At 50.3% G+C, this 20,604-nt stretch overlaps 1 protein-coding gene across 1 annotated transcript in view; it reads left to right on the top strand.

Annotated features, from left to right (window-relative positions):
• Window positions 1-20,604, top strand: part of LOC144782391 (netrin-4-like) — a 257,917-nt gene that overhangs the window by 126,061 nt on the left and 111,252 nt on the right. Inside the window, exons 4-5 of the mRNA XM_078661718.1 lie at window positions 385-511; window positions 19,188-19,376. Coding sequence (XP_078517844.1) covers window positions 385-511; window positions 19,188-19,376 — 316 coding nt within the window. The remainder of the gene's footprint in view (window positions 1-384; window positions 512-19,187; window positions 19,377-20,604) is intronic.

The raw sequence follows: 20,604 nt of genomic DNA, 5'->3' as shown, positions 1-20,604 counted from the left end.
TTGATATATCTGCAATTTAGGATCTGACTGTATGGTTTTATGGTGGTGAATTAACAGTTTGCATAGATAGGCTGGGGCTTATATTAGCATGATTATACATCACATGCAAATGGATAGGTTTAAATGAATAGTAAATGTCAAGTTTATATGGTGATTAACACTGAAAGAGAGGATGTGGACTAGTGAGTAAATTGTCGACCGCTGTTCATTGCCATGTTGGAAAAATAGTTATGCCCGATATTGCATAACCCAACCTACATGAAACGTTCTGAGCTGAAGCTCACCCACATACTGGTCTGTTTCTAAGATGCATAATTCTAAGATGCATAAGGTGCTACTGTGTACTTCAGTCCAGTTGTTTAAATGCTTGTCTTCCTCTGACAGATCCATGGAAAGTGTGTGTGCCAGCACAACACAGCGGGAGATCACTGCGAGAGGTGTGCACCCCTCTACAACGACCTGCCATGGAAACCCGGTGATGGAAAAACTGGGGAGCCCAATGAATGCCAAAGTATGTTGGTATTACTTCTTATCTTCTATAGTTATGGTTAATCCAATGTCTGAAAGATGATGCCATGCCTGCTTAAATTCTCTGCTAAAAAGATACTTGTAGCTTAACTGGGTTGTCCATTTGCAGTGAATGTACTACAGGAAGTTAAAGTAGGGTTCTGTCAGTTTGTGCACTTTTATTAACCTAAGAATTTAGTTAAAACCTACTAGAAATTAGAAACTTAAAATTTGGTTTTGGAGGGGCACCAAGTAGCTCATAAAATTGTGGTTAAAAAAGAGTAATGTGGTAAACAAAAGGGAACAGATGCCTTTTGGAAACGCCAACCTACCAACTCCACCTCAGGGCCTTTAATGAAGTTGACTTCTGGTATGGAGTTCATTATTTACAATATAAACTAGAATGGATTTTTCAACGTAAAAGATGTTCATGATTTGCCTATAGTCAATACTATAGCAAAACACTTAGGAGCACATTAGTATGGCCATACCAGTGGGAAATGGGACCGCCCGCAATGCTAGCGGGCGGAAAAGCGGCGGACGGTCTTTCCGTCCGCCGCAGACGCCCCAGCCATGGTAATATGGCTGGGGTTCTTTGCAGCAAGGATGGCGGGATCCTAATGGGGGCCTTAGACTTGTTCCCATGCTTTGCACTGTGTTTGCTGACTTTAAAGGCTCCTTTGATATCCTGGTTACTATGCCCGTGTTAGCCCTTCCTACTCTGTAGAACACAAGGGATGACAAGCTCATGTTAGAAATGGCACTGGTGTTTCACTGTGACCTCTCTTTTCACAGAAAAGTAAGTAAACAATCCTTCCACATGCACAATGTGTAACCTCTGAATTAAAACAAACAAATTATTCAGAAATAGGACACCTATTGCATCTTTCGAGTGTAAGCTGCTGCTTACCTTTTCAGCGGCTGCACCGCTCAGAGCCGCGGGCTGTGTTGCCCCGGTGGCGCAGCGCCCATGCCTTCTGCCTGCAGGGATGGGGTTTAGGCAGACAGTGGTCTTCCTGGAGGACACTGGGGCAGATCAGGCTGAGTCCTTTCTCTGGCATTCACTGCTGGCTCTCCGCTAGGTCACGCAAGGGCTTCTTGGGTGAGTCGACTTGCCTGGTGTGCAGCGTCTCTGAAAAGCTTCACACAGTCGATTAGTTCCTTTGTGTTTTTGTTATGGTGCAACTACAGTGATTGTCAGAAATGAGTCTGCATAACATAATTTTGTTTTTTAAATAAACAAGAAGTCAACTATTCCAGGCCATATTTTCTTTGTTGTATTCCATGAAGCTGCGTTAGTTTGTTAGCACTTCTCAAGGAACACGGTGAACCAGAACAAGTTCTTCTTGTTTGCTTCCAGGCTTGTTGCTTGCGCGTTGGACTCCTTGGTTTCTTCTTGCTCAGCTCTTCCCTGTTCAGCCTTGAATTTCACCTTTGAGACTCCTGCTCATCTTGTCTTCTGGCCTGTTTATTTGGTAGTTTATTTATGAGGATTACACTTTTTTCCTTTCTCCATAATTTTCCTACAGCTTCACCGCTTAGCTTTTTAAGTCCTGGATCCAAGGGTTGTGGCTAAAGGCATCTGGACCTACCTTTACGTCAAAATGTACCAGAATCCATCGCTCTGAAGACCAGCCCTTGACATTTACATTAGTTATTGGCAGTGCTCAAATGAATTACTTTTCAAATACACTTAGTTAAATTAACAATGTTATATGAATCTGAGGTTAGTAGATCACCACTCCTTTTTTATTCTTGACAATTGAAGATTTTGGCTATGATAATGTGAAACACAGCTCATCTCCATCAATTTCAAACGAACCTCTATGTGTACAGTAAATGTATGTATTCAGCCACAACAGTAATGCTAAATTAAAGCAATATGCATTAACATCGCAACAATAATAACAAAGTAAAAAAGATATTATTGAATTCCTTCATAAATAATTATAAGTATTCATAATGTTTCAAGGAAAGATAATTACACTGATTGGCAAAAGATATCATCATACAAAAACAATTAAAGCATATGAGTCCAAATAAAATGAATAGTAATAAACTTAAAATATTTCAAGCTTTTTAAATAAACAAAAATTTAAAACATATAAATGAAACACTTAAAATAAATTCTCTAAAAACACTAAAGCATAGATGCAAATCTAATGATCGTCTGCAAGCCAATGTCCTGACCTCATAAACATCCCTTCAACTATCACATTACATTGCTGTCACCCAAAGTATGAAAATCCTTAAATTAATAAATACCTCTGTGTTTATCAAAAAGATCATACAGCTAAATTATCTCTTGAGTTACATGTAGGCATAATTTGAATTACGCTGGTTTAACTGGAGTGATTTCCGTAGTTCAACTTTACTCTTTGACGGGGAATTACTAATAATAATGCGAGTACGCATACTTCCGTAATTAGAAGAAATCTGGGGGAAAACACTGACACCATAAAATTAGCAAGTGCGAGTGGCCACTCATGCTCGCCATTTGTGTTCTACTACATTTAGCGCCATTTAACGCAAAAAGCATCCTCGTGCCCATTTGGACGAGAAGGTGCATTTTGCGCTAAGAGACTGGTGCTAAATGACGGGAGCAAGTTGGGGGTAAAAGTCTTCACCAACAGCACATTTAACGCTATCTCTTGGCACAAAAGGCATACTTGCACCCATTTTGGAAGATGCAGGGGGTAAATTGGGCGAAAATCTTACCCCAAGACACATTGCTGAGTGCCTACTTGCACTTGCTATTAATGTTCTGTTGCATTTAGCATTATTTCCTGGTGTAAAATGCAACCCTGTGCCCATTTTGGATGCGAGATGGGCATTTTTACATTAAGAAATAGCGCTAACTGTAGAATTACTCATCTCGTGTACTTAGGCATACTCTCATGGACTTTTTAAATGATTCTGAGTGATTAAGTTAGGCTGAATTACCCTTAGTTACATATTTATATGGCTGTTATTATTTTTTTCTTTTGGGCTATGATTTTAGCAATCATGTATAAAGTTCCCCAGGGAGTTAATCTTAAAGAGGCCAATTTCAATATCTGAACATCCAGTTTAGAACTAATTGTTTGATCCCGATCTGGACTCTTCATATGATTGTATCACACCAATTTTAGAAGAGATTTATAGTTGTTTGACACAGCAATTTCATGCTTTACTTTAAAAGATTGATATGAGGCAAAGTCATTGGTTTGCCAAAGATCAATGGACTGGTCTTACGTATATGCTCTGATTGGTCTTCATAAATATTTGTTTCCGTATGTGGATCTTTTAGCTTGATTTTTTGTATATATTATTGTAATTTGCGGTAATGTTTATTTTCTACATTGTAAATGCTTTAACATATTATTGTAATTAGACTGCTTTGCTTTCAAACTTTAGAGAGTGTGTGCATACTAGGTTCACTCAATCTAGACAAACAACAATGGGCATATTAGCTCCGCTTTTTACATTGATTAAACAACAATTTGAGGATTGCTTACTACTATATCACTTAAGTTATAGGTTTATCTATGATATCATTAACATTGCTTTAACATTAATATGTACACCATTTTCCTTCAGGATTACCCTCCTGTAGAAATTTGCTATTATAATATATAGAAAGAGACTTTAAAACCATCATATTAATGAAATACCTGCATGTGTGCTTGCACATGCTCCTTTGACTTGTACCGAATATGTGATGATTATGAAAAACATTTTAAAATAACTTTTGATTAATTCAAGTAATTAAAAAAGGCAAATAATTAGCTAGCTGCCTTTTTAGGTCTCGCCTAGACGAAAGCAAAGCGAAGCTTTGCTGTCTAAGGCGAGACAACTAATGTTGTTACTTTCAGGAGAATGAGGACTGCAAAGTGCCACGCGCTTCAGGCCGAGATTTGATCTCGTGAGCGCGCACAGCCCATCTCCTGCCTCGTCAGTTTCAGTTTTACACAGGCTTCTACAGTGTGCTACTTTGTTGCAGTTTTAAAGTTTCGTTTTTGTTCTTACTGGTTCAGGGGCAGTGCAGCACATACTATTTTACAACACACACCATTCTACAGCACACACCATTCTGCAGCACACAACACTCTGCGGCATACAGCACTCTACAATGTACACCACTCTACAGCACACAGTATTCTACATCACATAGCACTGCACTCTACAGCGCCACGCACTCTACAGCGCCCCGCACTCTACAGCGCCCCGCACTCTACAGCCCCCCGCACTCTACAGCGGCCCGCAGCGCCCCGCACTCTGCAGCGCCCCGCACTCTACAGCGCCCCGCACTCTACAGCGCACCGCACTCTACAGCGCACCGCACTCTACAGCGCACCGCACTCTACAGCGCACCGCACTCTACAGCGCACCGCACTCTACAGCGCCCCGCAGCGCCCTGCACTCTACAGCGCCCCGGGCTCGACAGCGCCCCGCGCTCTACAGCGCCCCGCAGCGCCCTGCACTCTACAGCGCCCGCACTCTACAGCGCCCCGCACTCTACAGCGCCCCGCACTCTACAGCGCCCCGCATTCTACAGCGCACCGCACTCTACAGCGCCCCGCACTCTACAGCGCCCCGCACTCTACAGCGCCCCGCGCTCTACAGCGCCCCTCAGCGCCCTGCACTCTACAGCGCCCCGGGCTCGACAGCGCCCCGCGCTCTACAGCGCCCCGCGCTCTACAGCGCCCCACAGCGCCCCGCACTCTACAGCGCCCCGCACTCTACAGCGCCCCACACTCTACAGCGCCCCGCACTCTACAGCGCCCGCACTCTACAGCGCCCCGCACTCTACAGCGCTCCGCACTCTACAGCGCTCCGCACTCTACAGCGCACCGCAGCGCACCGCACTCTACAGCGCACCGCACTCTACAGCGCACAGCGCTCTACAGCGCCCCGCGCTCTACAGCGCCCCGCAGCGCCCTGCACTCTACAGCGCCCCGGGCTCGACAGCGCCCCGCGCTCTACAGCGCCCCGCAGCGCCCCGCATTCTACAGCGCCCCGCACTCTACAGCGCCCCACACTCTACAGCACCCCGCACTCTACAGCGCCCCGCACTCTACAGCGCCCCGCAGCGTACCGCGCTCTACAGCGCCCCGCGCACTACAGCGCCCCGCAGCGCCCTGCACTCTACAGCGCCCCGGGCTCGACAGTGCCCCGCGCTCTACAGCGCCCCGCTCTCTACAGCGCCCCGCACTCTACAGCGCCCCGCACTCTACAGCGCCACGCACTCTACAGCGCCCCGCACTCTACAGCGCCCCGCATTCTACAGCGCCCGCATTCTACAGCGCCCCGCACTCGACAGCGCTCTACAGCGCCCCGCACTCTACAGCGCTCCACAGCGCTCCGCACTCTACACCGCGCTCTACAGCGCACTGCACTCTACAGCGCCCGCACCGCAGCCTACAGCGCACCACAGCGCCCCATACTCTACAGCGCCCCGCACTCTACAGCGCAACGCGCTCTACAGCGCAACACACTCTACAGCGCAACGCACTCTACAGCGCCCCGCACTCTACATCGCCCTGCACTCTACAGCGCCCCGCAGCGCCCCGCACTCTACAGAGCCCCGCACTCTACAGCGCCCCGCACTCTACAGCGCACCGCAGCGCACCGCGCTCTACAGCGCCCCGCACTCTACAGCGCCCCGCAGCGCCCTGCACTCTACAGCGCCCCGGGCTCGACAGCGCCCCGCACTCTACAGCGCCCCGCAGCGCCCCGCACTCTACAGCGCCCCGCACTCTACAGCGCCCCGCACTCTACAGCGCCTCGCACTCTACAGCGCCTCGCACTCGACAGCGCCCCGCATTCTACAGCGCCCCGCACTCGACAGCGCTCTACAGCGCCCCACACTCTACAGCGCCCCGCACTCTACAGCGCCCCGCACTCTACAGCGCTCCGCACTCTACACCGCGCTCTAGAGCGCACTGCACTCTACAGCGCCCGCAGCGCACCGCAGCGCACCGCACTCTACAGCGCACCGCAGCGCCCCATACTCTACAGCGCCCCGCACTCTACAGCGCAACGCGCTCTACAGCGCAACGCGCTCTACAGCACTCTACAGCGCCCCGCACTCTACAGCGCCCCGCGCTCTGCAGCGCCCTGCACTCTACAGCGTCCCGCAGCGCCCCGCACTCTACAGCGCCCCGCACTCTACAGCGCCCCGCACTCTACAGCGCACCGCACTCTACAGCGCACTCTACAGCGCACCGCACTCTACAGCGCACTCTACAGCGCCCCGCACTCTACAGCGCCCTGCACTCTACAGCGCCCCGCACTCTACAGCGCCCCACACTCTACAGCGCCCCGCACTCTACAGCGCCCCGCACTCTACAGCGCCCCGCACTCTACAGCGCCACGCACTCTACAGCGCCACGCACTCCACAGCGCCACGCACTGCGCCCCGCACTCTACAGCGACCCGCACTCTACAGCGCCCTGCACTCTACAGCGCCCCGCACTCTACAGCGCCCCGCACTCTACAGCGCCCCGCACTCTACAGCGCCCCGCACTCTACAGCGCCCTGCACTCCACAGCGCCCCGCAGCGCCCTGCACTCTACAGCGCCACGCACTCCGCAGCGCCCTGCATTCTACAGCGCCCCGCAGCGCCCTGCACTCTACAGCGCCCCGCACTCTACAGCGCCACGCACTCCACAGCGCCCCGCAGCGCACCGCACTCTACAGCGCACCGCAGCGCCCCATACTCTACAGTGCCCCGCACTCTACAGCGCAACGCACTCTACAGCACTCTACAGCGCCCCACGCTCTCAGCATCCCGCAGCGCCATGCACTCTACAGCGCCCCGCAGCGCCCCGCACTCTACAGCGCCACGCACTCTACAGCGCCACGCACTCTACAGCGCCACGCACTCTACAGCGCCCCGCAGCGCCCTGCACTCTACAGCGCCCCGGGCTCGACAGCGCCCCGCGCTCTACAGCGCCCCGCAGCGCCCTGCACTCTACAGCGCCCGCACTCTACAGCGCCCCGCACTCTACAGCGCCCCGCACTCTACAGCGCCCCGCATTCTACAGCGCACCGCACTCTACAGCGCCCCGCACTCTACAGCGCCCCGCACTCTACAGCGCCCCGCGCTCTACAGCGCCCCTCAGCGCCCTGCACTCTACAGCGCCCCGGGCTCGACAGCGCCCCGCGCTCTACAGCGCCCCGCGCTCTACAGCGCCCCACAGCGCCCCGCACTCTACAGCGCCCCGCACTCTACAGCGCCCCACACTCTACAGCGCCCCGCACTCTACAGCGCCCGCACTCTACAGCGCCCCGCACTCTACAGCGCTCCGCACTCTACAGCGCTCCGCACTCTACAGCGCACCGCAGCGCACCGCACTCTACAGCGCACCGCACTCTACAGCGCACAGCGCTCTACAGCGCCCCGCGCTCTACAGCGCCCCGCAGCGCCCTGCACTCTACAGCGCCCCGGGCTCGACAGCGCCCCGCGCTCTACAGCGCCCCGCAGCGCCCCGCATTCTACAGCGCCCCGCACTCTACAGCGCCCCACACTCTACAGCACCCCGCACTCTACAGCGCCCCGCACTCTACAGCGCCCCGCAGCGTACCGCGCTCTACAGCGCCCCGCGCACTACAGCGCCCCGCAGCGCCCTGCACTCTACAGCGCCCCGGGCTCGACAGTGCCCCGCGCTCTACAGCGCCCCGCTCTCTACAGCGCCCCGCACTCTACAGCGCCCCGCACTCTACAGCGCCACGCACTCTACAGCGCCCCGCACTCTACAGCGCCCCGCATTCTACAGCGCCCGCATTCTACAGCGCCCCGCACTCGACAGCGCTCTACAGCGCCCCGCACTCTACAGCGCTCCACAGCGCTCCGCACTCTACACCGCGCTCTACAGCGCACTGCACTCTACAGCGCCCGCACCGCAGCCTACAGCGCACCACAGCGCCCCATACTCTACAGCGCCCCGCACTCTACAGCGCAACGCGCTCTACAGCGCAACACACTCTACAGCGCAACGCACTCTACAGCGCCCCGCACTCTACATCGCCCTGCACTCTACAGCGCCCCGCAGCGCCCCGCACTCTACAGAGCCCCGCACTCTACAGCGCCCCGCACTCTACAGCGCACCGCAGCGCACCGCGCTCTACAGCGCCCCGCACTCTACAGCGCCCCGCAGCGCCCTGCACTCTACAGCGCCCCGGGCTCGACAGCGCCCCGCACTCTACAGCGCCCCGCAGCGCCCCGCACTCTACAGCGCCCCGCACTCTACAGCGCCCCGCACTCTACAGCGCCTCGCACTCTACAGCGCCTCGCACTCGACAGCGCCCCGCATTCTACAGCGCCCTGCACTCGACAGCGCTCTACAGCGCCCCACACTCTACAGCGCCCCGCACTCTACAGCGCCCCGCACTCTACAGCGCTCCGCACTCTACACCGCGCTCTAGAGCGCACTGCACTCTACAGCGCCCGCAGCGCACCGCAGCGCACCGCACTCTACAGCGCACCGCAGCGCCCCATACTCTACAGCGCCCCGCACTCTACAGCGCAACGCGCTCTACAGCGCAACGCGCTCTACAGCACTCTACAGCGCCCCGCACTCTACAGCGCCCCGCGCTCTGCAGCGCCCTGCACTCTACAGCGTCCCGCAGCGCCCCGCACTCTACAGCGCCCCGCACTCTACAGCGCCCCGCACTCTACAGCGCACCGCACTCTACAGCGCACTCTACAGCGCACCGCACTCTACAGCGCACTCTACAGCGCCCCGCACTCTACAGCGCCCTGCACTCTACAGCGCCCCGCACTCTACAGCGCCCCACACTCTACAGCGCCCCGCACTCTACAGCGCCCCGCACTCTACAGCGCCCCGCACTCTACAGCGCCACGCACTCTACAGCGCCACGCACTCCACAGCGCCACGCACTGCGCCCCGCACTCTACAGCGACCCGCACTCTACAGCGCCCTGCACTCTACAGCGCCCCGCACTCTACAGCGCCCCGCACTCTACAGCGCCCCGCACTCTACAGCGCCCCGCACTCTACAGCGCCCTGCACTCCACAGCGCCCCGCAGCGCCCTGCACTCTACAGCGCCACGCACTCCGCAGCGCCCTGCATTCTACAGCGCCCCGCAGCGCCCTGCACTCTACAGCGCCCCGCACTCTACAGCGCCACGCACTCCACAGCGCCCCGCAGCGCACCGCACTCTACAGCGCACCGCAGCGCCCCATACTCTACAGTGCCCCGCACTCTACAGCGCAACGCACTCTACAGCACTCTACAGCGCCCCACGCTCTCAGCATCCCGCAGCGCCATGCACTCTACAGCGCCCCGCAGCGCCCCGCACTCTACAGCGCCACGCACTCTACAGCGCCACGCACTCTACAGCGCCACGCACTCTACAGCGCCCCGCACTCTACAGCGCACTCTACAGCGCCCCGCACTCTACAGCGCCCCGCAATCTACAGCGCCCCGCAGTGCCCCGCACTCTACAGCGCACCGCAGCGCCCCGCACTCTACAGTGCAACGCAGCGCCCCGCACTCTACAGCGCCCCGCACTCTACAGCGCCCCGCACTCTACAGCGCCCCGCACTCTACAGCGCACCGCACTCTACAGCGCACCGCGCGCAGAAACTTTTACAAATCATAGAAATCCCACCATCGACAGTAGTCAATTTATCCACGAAAGTATTGACAAGGGATGAGGAATCTGTCCTCAATCTAGGTTTAAAATGTGTTCCCAGTCAGCAAACATACAAGGCAGCTCCAATAATATCCTATTGGCGAGCTAGTCCTGGCAATAGTGAAGAACGAAATTAGCAGTATTTCACTATCATGACATGTAATACATACCTACACATGTCCCACCTTTAACATACACTGCACCCTGCCCCTGTGAGTGTCTTGGGCCTACCTTAGGGGTGTCCAACATGTAGTAAAAGGGAGGCTTAGGGCCTGGCAAGAGACTGCACTTGCCAGGTCGACTTGGCAGTTTAAAACTGTACTCAAAGGCACTGCAATGGTAGGCTGGAGACACGTTTACAGGGGTGCTTATATGGTTGGCACAATCACTGCTGCAGGCGCACTAGATGCATTTGATTTACAGGCCTTGGGCACACACAGTGCACTTTACTAGGGACTTACCAGTAAATCAAATATGCAAATTATGGAGAACCCAGCAGAATTAAAAATGACAGAGGTAGCATTTGCACTTGAGCACTGATTAGCAGTGGTAAAGTGTACGGAGTACATAAAACAGCAAAAAAGAAGTCCAGCATAACATCAAAAATACAGGTGGTAGAGCAAAAAGACAGAGGAAAACACGTCAAGGATGCCAGGTCTTGCAACTGCTTAGAGATCTTTGAGTGATGACAGGTCACATTGCCTCTCTCTCATCGTCTCATGACCCCAAAAGACAGAAGTCAGTCGCAGGTGTCTAGGGATAATTGGTGCACCTGAGCCCACTACAAGAGAGCGCTTCGATCCACGAGAATCCACTGCAATAATCAATCTAAATAACACCGCGCTGTGTTTGTTTACACTTCCTCTCTCGGGTGGGTTCTTTTCAGATGTGATCCCATTTGTAGCTCAGCAGACAGCAGCTTACCCTGACAGAGCAAGAGAAGGATGATCCGCACTCTGCTGCTTTTGGTCCAGCTCTCTCATTTATGTGTATTTTGTTGCCTGCGAGTGTTGTTTTTGTTATCACAGGAGAGGGGCTTGGCCTGATTCTACTCCCCACTACGAGCAAGGAGCCACGTGAATACCACCTGTGTATGTCCATTACGAAGTGATGCTAGAACACGTTTTATTTTAAAAATGGATTAGGCCCCAGAAGGTGTTCAAACAATTTCGAGGCATGGTGCTCATCTTCTCAGCATGAGAAGGATGAAATGCTGAGCCGAACTTGCTTTGATTCCAAACTAGTGGCCATTAGGTTGCAGTTGCATCATTGTAACAGGTGCATCAACCAACTGAGCTAGCTTGAAAAATTCCGGAGTGCAAACATACTAGATTAATAATGTAAGGTTCCTTTTGTAACACCTGCTTAGGACAGCTGCTAATCACCAAACATCTGATGCAGAGACACGCATTTTTTCCTTGACTGAAGCAACTATAACGATGATGCATATGTCATAAGTACATAGAAAGCTCACGAAAGTAAGCATGTGATGCTGAACATTTAAAAACATGATGGAATAACAATCTAGTATTTTAGCTATTCATCTTAACAAGACCAATGCATTGAACACCGTTACGTTGGCTGATAAAAGCGCATTTTATTTACAGTAGTCTAAAAGAGCAAAACTGCAGGAAAATGACCACTATACAAAATAAAAATAGCACTACTCTGCGCGCCACCACTCCCGTGCACCATTTTAATTATGAAGACCCGGCCCGCCTCCAGTGCGTACCACTACCAACTATTTAATTAATTTTAAAAAGGCTCAGGCCAGGCCGGTAGGGCGTGCGCACCACGGCACCATAATTAATGTTTATAGGCTGGGGCCCGTTACCATCCGTCCCTGGCGTGCGCGGCTGTTGCGCACTGTAACTATTATAATATAGGCCTGCCTGCTTGCTTGCTTCAGCAGCAGCCGAGGGCAAATGGAGCAGGCGAGGAAGCAACAGGGGTTGGGGGGCTGGTTGAGTGCAAGGGCGAACCCAATATGGAGGGAAGCGGCACACAGGCAAGAACAGAGAGCAACACTGAGTGCGGCCCCGGGAGCAAAGAAGTACAGAAGCGAGAAAGCATGTTCTATAGGAGGGACAAACACGAGTGACAAGTTGGGACATAAATAAGAAGCAGGCAAATGCGCGACAGGAAAGCAACTAATTAGTGCACGCAGCAGGCCTGGAGGCAGGCAGCCAGCAGCAGCCCTGCCCCGCCGGTCGGTGACGGAGACGGAGTGACAGACTCTGAGTGACTTACTTTGGTCTTCGGACTCGGATTCGGAAATCGGACAGGGCAGCTCAGCGTGGGCGGGCCTGGCCGCCTGGCTGCTTTGTCTTGGACTTGGAAGGCAGTTAAGTTCGTAGTTTTCGTTGTTCTTCTCTTGTCTTCTTCTTTGGCTATGTGCGCCGCCTGCCGCGCCCCATATGCCACGCACAGGGGCTTCCTGCTTATTGGCCCGCATGATGTTGTGCGTGCCCTGGGGCTGCCTGGCATTGCTCACCACCACTCAGCAGCAGCCAGCCCTGCTGCCCACGCCCCCCACGCACGCGGCACGCGCATACGCGGCGGCGGAAGTGCGGAACGGAAAGTGAAAGAAAGGGATAAAGGCCTGTCCCGCGTCCCGCCGCCATTTCATAGAATCAGGCGGGCTTAGACTAAGATAACAAAAAGTGCCTTACACACTGTGTAAGGCACGGTTTGTTATCATTGTCACTTTTGCCTCATGTAATGTAACGTTTGCCTTTGTATTTTGTTCACTAGTAATGTTCTCATGTATCAGTTCTGTTTCTATTGTGAATTCGCTCTGACACCTTCGGGTGAAGTCCGCACATCCCTTCTTACTCAGCTTGCTTAGCTGGCAGAATGGTGTTGCAGCGTTGGCTAGGAGTTTATTATAGTTGAGCTTTTTTCTTTCAGTTAAACAATAAAGTGACATTCATACAACCTAAATTCAGGATGCTGCCTCCCTGCCAATGTTTTAGGCATCTCTCTTTTTAAAGTCGGGAACATTCTGTTAAAACAGCTGTTTAGGATGTAAGGTATTACTTCTCACGAAACAGACTGATTTTTGATAATGTCCTGAATGCAGCAAGGACCGTCTGAATCAATGTAAAGAATTGCAGTGTTCCTAATGTTCTATATGCGATTTGCCTTCAACTAGTAATTACCATTGGATCATTGTGTGCTGTCTCACTCTTAATGCCTGTTTAAAAAGAGTGCTCTTTATGCTGGACCCAAGTATGTTGCTATTTAAACAACACCAGCGATCAATGCACGCTTCCACCACACGCACACAGAACCAGACGTCGGTGCACGCTTTCACCAGGCGCACACACACACCACCAACCGTCAGTGCACACTTTCACCAGGCCCACCCCATCAGCCATCAGTGCACGCTTTCACCGGGCACACACGCCACTAGCTGGCAGTGCACACTTCCACCAGGCACACACACCATTAGCCATCAGTGCACATTTTCTACAAGCACACACACACCACCAGCCATCAGTGCACGCATCAATGGTTAGCACATCCACAATTAACTATTGTAGCAATCGCAGTATGGCGCACTTTACTTCTAAACATGTCAGTGCACGCGTTTCCACCATGCACACACACCATCAGCCATCAGTGCACACTTTCAACAGGCGCACACACACCACTAGCCATCAGTACATGGTTTCATCAGGCATACACACCACCGGCCGTCAGTACACACTTTCAACAGGCACAGACACCATAAGTCATCAGTGCACGCTTTCACCAGGCACAAACACCACCAGCCGTCAGTGCACGCTTTTACCGGGCACAAACACCACCAGCCGCCAGTGCACCCTTTCACCAGGCACAAACACCAACAGCCGTCAGTGCACGCTTTCACCGGGCACAAACACCACCAGCCACCAGTGCACCCTTTCACCAGGCACAAACACCACCAGCCGTCAGTGCACACTTTCACCAGGCACAGACACCATAAGTTGTTCGTGCACGCTTTCATTGGGCACAAACACCACCATCCGTCAGTGCACGCTTTCACCGGGCACAAACACCACCAGCCAATACAGAGTTTGCAAAAGAATTCATGCAACACATTGTCATATACAATGCCAATAACTCAAACTTGAATGCTGCGAGACCTATTGCATTGCAAATGCTTGTTTTAGTTAATCTTTTAGAAGGTAAAAGTTTTTGCTAAGTAAAATATGTATGAGCAAATTATTATGTTGAAAAATGTAAAGTCTGTTGCGGGATTATTCACCTGTGTTTGTCTTCAGAAGTTGAATAAGTGGTTTGTTTCCTATTGCTTTTAGCCCTTACCGCATTTTTTTTTTAAATCAGTATTTCATCGTTTTACATTAAATATCCTATATAAAAAAATGTATTTAACTAAACATACACAATGAAACTCTGTTTCAACAAACAAATAAAATGATTCCTCAGGGTCGGACGCAATTTTATACAGGCATTACATACGTGTAGTGACCATGGACACGAAATGATGGAGAGCAACACAAAGTAATGAGGGTAGAGAATTGTTAAAGGGCAACTGGAGACAGAGAACCCATCCCCATGGTCTCCCAACTGCCCATTGATTGAATGATAAATAAACAGATAATGCCATTTAAATAGATAAATTGGGTAGCACCAGGCCCAAGGTAAGTGAAATGGGATACCATGTTGTTCCCAGAGAGAGCTCTGCATATTGTTGTGGTACAGTTAGTGCCTGATCACGAATAGCCTGGTGTTCCTGCACCCGGCCTCCTCAGGTGTGGAAGCACAAGAAGTAATTTTACCAGGCAGCAATTATGGGCAGTAAACTCTCAATAGACTTTGGCTGCATTAGAAGCCAATACTCATCCCACGGTTCCTACCAAACTTTTTCTTTGGCAAAACTATTCTTCCTGTTCCACCCTTGGCTCTCAACGGCTCCTATCTGAATCCCCACAGGCAGCTACTGCTTCAATTTGACACCTGCTTAAAGCAAATGGGGCATACCATGCAGAATTATCCATGGTAATTCCGTGTCTGTACAGCTATTCCCCATTCCCATGAGTCTGACTTGTGATAGCTGGAGTTCCATGTGGAGAAATAGGTTAGTAATTGTAATTCCGGTTGCTGAGAATATCCGCCTTGAATTCCACCTATCTCGCATATGTGCAAAATTTTGGAACACTGCTTCCAAAAAATTCAGGTAGTTATGGTAAATACATCACAAATGTTATAGAATGTGTGGGAGGGAGTTCACCCCCCCCCCCCCGGACCCCAGAGTGGCATAATTAGAAAACTGGGGATTACATTTGATAACAGCTTGTCCCTTAAGCCTCAAGTTAAAGCTTTGACAGGCGCCTGTTTCAGCATCATGCAGTCCCAAAATAAATGTCTTCCCTTTTTGTCCTTTGCAGCAAATAAAGTGGTCATTCAGGCTCTGATAACCTCCAGAATAGATTTTGGCAATGCCTTATACTTGGGACTACCAGAACATCAGCTTGATAGGCTCCAAGTCGTCCAAAGGGCAGATGCCCGCCTTCTGTTAAATGTGCCAGCGAGAACACAGATCTGGCCCTATGTGCAGGCGTTACACTGGTAGCCCATCAGGAAAAGAGTTAGATTTTAGGCTCTTGTTCTAGTGTGTAGTGCTATGTATCAAACTGGAGCTTCATATCTAAGATCCAGATTTGGCAGCAATCCCCAGAATTCAGCGGGCAAGAGCTGGTGGAAGGTCTTTCACTTATCTAGGCTCAGTTGCATACAATTAGCTACCTCTTGTTCAAGCTCTTATTTTCTCTCGCCTGGACTATGGTAATGCCCTCTACCTGGGATCCCCTCATTTCACTATACATAAGCTCCAGGTGATTCAGAACTGTGCGGTCCGCTTGCTCCTACAGATCCCTTGTAGGCAATCTGCCAAACTGCATTGAGGAGCCTTCATTGGCTCCCCATCGGGGCAAGAATACAGTTCAAGGCCAGGTGCTTGGCTCATAAGGCCTTTTGGAGGAAGGGTCCGGTCATTACCCATTCCTTCATCATCCCTTACCATCCGTCGCAGAATCTCCGCTCTAGTTCCTCCTTTCTTGCCGTCTCTGCCATAATACGGAGATCAAGATGGGGCGGACGCTCCTTTTCTTTTAATGCCTCTAATCTTTGGAACACTCTTCCGCTAAGTCTCCGGAAGAAGGCAAACCTATTAGCGTTCCGGAAACTTCTGAAAACCTGCCTCTTCAAGGACTCTCTCTAAGCTCTCTGCCTGGTATCCATCTGCGTTAGTCCACAGTGCTGGGAGGCCTCAGGGTAGCCATGCGCTATATAAATATAAATTCATTCATTCATTTATTCATTCTTGAGCTGCACTCAGTGAGTGATGTTGCTCTGTTTAAGAAGAAGCTTAAAACTTGGCTTTTGGTGCAGAACTAACTTTTATCATTCACCTTCCAACCTATGCTTTTCGCGCCGGGACCCTCCATGGAGTAGATGTGCACACTATAAATTACCTTCATCATCATCAAATAATTGCAGGACAAAATTGTCAAGAATGCTTTTTGCACAACCTATAAATTAACGTTCTGAAGATTTTGTTCAGCAAAATAAGTAAAACATCACAGTGGCGGCTGGCATCAGGTTCGGGTGTGCGCAAATATTAATATTAAAAATAAAACTTACCTGAACCGACATCCTCTGCTGCGTACCTCTTCTGAGGAACTGGATATTGCAGTGTGGCCACCAATCCTGGAGTTGCTCCCATGTTTTGAGAGCAGTGCCCTAATTGGAGGGAGCGGCCTCAATCGGTGCTCCACAGTGCCCTGGAGGCATCTACTTACTCTAATTCAGTTGTCTTTAGAGATATCAAATTGTGCAAGTCAGGCTGGCCGTCGCAAGATGGCCGGCCAAAGTCCACCCTCCTCCCTGCTGCTGTCATTCATTAGTGGCTCCGCCCCCATTCTGACGCTCGGTTCAGGACGGGAGGATGAAAAATAAAATGGTAATGAATTTTATTTTATTTTTCATCTTTGGGGGTAATTCAAGTGGGGTAATGCACCTACGCTCCAACCGAAGAGCCGCCCCTTAAACATTATTACCATCTTTGTTACTCACCAATTCAAGGGACATGTCTGCAAATTAATTCTTTTAGGAATTTTCAGAAAGAAACAGGAACATTCTTCAAGAGGGGTAACTAAAGAAAAAATTCATAACTTCATAATTTTGTTGAAATGGAAAAATGTACAGGCTCAATTTAAACTGTTGAAATTATTTGACATTCTCCCTTTGGTTAATTTGAGCCAGTGGCTGCAGGTTGGGCCCACTGGCACTCATTTTTGGGAACTGGTACTTATTGTACTTCAAGAGCCTTTGATCCAGAGCAAGAAAGTGAAAAACACAAAAGATAGAAAGGAGAAAAGGAGGAGGAAGAGAAAGACGGAAAACACTGACAAAGGGAGAAACCAGGAATTAAAGTGGCAGGGAGTGTTTCATGGTGGATGAAAGAGGATTGGGTGAAATCAAGACAAAGCATCCTTCGTATTCAGCACTTCGACCTTCGATAGCATCAGCTGCGGACTTCTGAGCAAAACGTTAGGCCTGAGCACATATTCTTTTACAAATTAAGCACTGTTCACTACTCCATATATTCCCTAGACAAAGTGAAAAACTGAGACAACTGTTTGTTCAAGACAATCTAGATTTGAAATGGAGGGCCCTGCGTGGACATTAATGTGAGCTGTCCAAGCCATCTTCATTTTCCCTTCACTAAATTCTCAACACAATGCAGATGACATTAGAACTCTAGTCTTACTTATTCTCTTCTAATCAAAAGCAGCTCAGGTACAGTGAGTTACTACTGCTCCATGCAGCTCTACCACAGAACTAAACCCTGTATCTCATTTCTTCAAGACCAGGGAAGTGATCTCCTTCAAGTAGATAAGGTTTCATGCTACATCATTTTGTATTACTCAAAAATTAGGCGAAATTCATTTTCTCAAATTGTCAATAATTATACAATATGGAATGGTGCTTGAATAAAATACATATTAATCTGAACACTCACAATCCATCAGATATCAATATTACCTGATCTAGGATTGCAGTAGTTCTACTCATCTCTCTAAATTTGTTCCACTCCCTCCTTTGTAGTTGTCAATTGAGAGTTTTCATGTCAGGGGTGTATACCGCCAGTTCCTTTTAATAGGTGAGCATATTTGCGGGGCCGGACTGGCCATAGCGGACACCGGGAAATCCCCCGGTGCGCCGCTCGGGTGGGGGCCGGTTTTGGGCCACTGGGGGCCGTTTTTGTTACAGGACCGAAATCGGCCCTGTACCAAAATCGGCCGAAGACCGGCCCTGGTAAAGAGCTGGGCGGCACCTCCAACCCCCCCCGCCTTCCCCCGGCCCCCGAGTGGGGAGGAGGGGCAGCCGAGCACTTTGCCAGGGCCGGTTGTGGTTCCCAGTCCGGCCCTGCATATTAGTGGGCCAGTGAGAAAGTGGTAGTGAGTGTGTGAGTGAGTATGTGAGTGTCTAAGTATGTTCCTAACCAACTGAGTGACTAGATAAGTGACCGGGTGAGTGAAAGAGTCTAAGAGGGAGTGAATAACAGAGAGAATGGTTTGCTTTTTGACAGGGAGTGATAGTGGAATCGACTGAAAGAGAGAATGAGATGCAAAGTGAAATGGCGAGAGTGAATATGTGAGTGAGTATGTGAGTGTTTAAGTATTTTCATAAATGAGTGAGTGTCCTGGGAGAGTGAAAGAGTCTGAGAGTGAGTGAATAAGAGACCGTGGGAGGGAGTGGCTGGATGATTGTGAGTGAGTGAGAATAGTGATTGAATGAGATAATGAGAGATGAAGCCAAAGTGTGTGAGTGAATGGCTGGGCTGGAGAAAGACTGAGACAAACACTAACAAAAAGTAATAGTCTGAGGGAAAGGGCATGTATGAGTCCATCAGTATCTGAATGAGCGACAACATTTTGCACTGCATATTAGAAAGCACTATGAGGTGTTGAAGAAAAGAGGTACTAATGGAGCTGTAGTAACTGATCCTCCCTTGTCCTCCCTAGAGTGCCGCTGCCATAACCATTCTGAGAGCTGCCATTTTGACCTGAACGTCTGGCTGGCTTCCGGGAAGAAGAGCGGTGGTGTCTGCGACCAGTGCCAACACAACACAGAAGGGCACCGCTGCCAGAGGTGCCAGCCTGGATTCTACAGGGACAGCAGCGTCGCAGTCACCTCGCCCGTCGCCTGCAAGCGTAAGGCAATATTACCATATACTCTTCCTCCAAATAAATGCAGAGAAGCAGACACAGATATGTCAATATTCCCTGTTCTGGAATGCAGCGGAAGGACTTCTCTGTGCTTCCTTGCAATCCAAAAGTCCTGGCAGGGCTGAGAAACTGCTTCTGATCATGGCCATGAAGCACAGTAGGGATAGGTCAGTTCTGAATGTAAAAATTACACATTTTCACATGTAAATTAAAATGTTGAAATCAACTGCAGGCAGTTGTCCCTGATATTTTGGTGAATCTTGGGGTAACTTTCTATGTTGTGAGAGGGAGAATTAGTTATGTTATGTTATGATAACCTATATAGCGCGTGATTACCCGGAGGTGTCCTGGTGCTTGTTACCTTTCCAATGCACAGATCCCAACAGAAGGCGTAAGGAAAAAAGAGGGTGTGTGAGAGTTTACACCAAGCTATTTGTCAAACAGCCATCTCTTCAGGCTTTTCCTGAAAGATGTTAAATCAGTAGACTGTCTGAGGTAAACGGGAAGGTCGTTCCAAGCCTTCGCTGCCCCTAGTATGAAGCTTTTTGCTCCCCAAGTGGCCTTTTTGATGGCTGGCACGGTAGACAACTTGGCCCCAGAAGTTCCATAAGTTCAGTTTGTTTCTACCCTGGTGTGTGGATGGTTGTTGAATGTGCCTCGCCTTAGTGATCAGAGACCTTGGAACAGGAGTCTCCAACCTTTTTAGTAATAAGAGCTACTTATGTTCAATGAAAATCATCCCGAGCTACTAACATTATTGGTGTTCTAATAGTGACCGCGTTAGACAGCATTACGTTATTGGCCAACAAATACAAGCTGTGATCATCTCTGTGCATAAGACAGGGTTGCCAGCAGTAATGCAATAAAGACGTTGTCAATATTGAATGCATCTACTTGAGTAACACATAATAACTATGACTGCAATGCCCCTGGCACTAGGTGCTAAAGTTATTTTACATCTCCCAACACTACATGATCGATCACTGAAATATCAGCCTTATTATATTTTGGAAATGTACCAGTTTTTCTCAAAATATTGCTTATGAGTTCTAAAAATACACACATTTTTGTCTTAAATACACTAAATTTTGTTATACTTATATTAATTCAACCTTGCAAAACCTTCTAATTTAGTATGGTGGACTGCACTCAGGAGATATACTCATAGGGAGCTAGAGAGCTACCTACAGGTCACAGGCTGGAGAAGCCTGCC

This window comes from Lissotriton helveticus, chromosome 9 (assembly GCF_964261635.1).
Source record: "Lissotriton helveticus chromosome 9, aLisHel1.1, whole genome shotgun sequence".
Taxonomy (NCBI): Eukaryota; Metazoa; Chordata; class Amphibia; order Caudata; family Salamandridae; genus Lissotriton; species Lissotriton helveticus.
The sequence above is the reverse complement of the archived record's forward strand: the minus strand, read 5'-3'. Positions and strand labels throughout refer to the sequence as shown.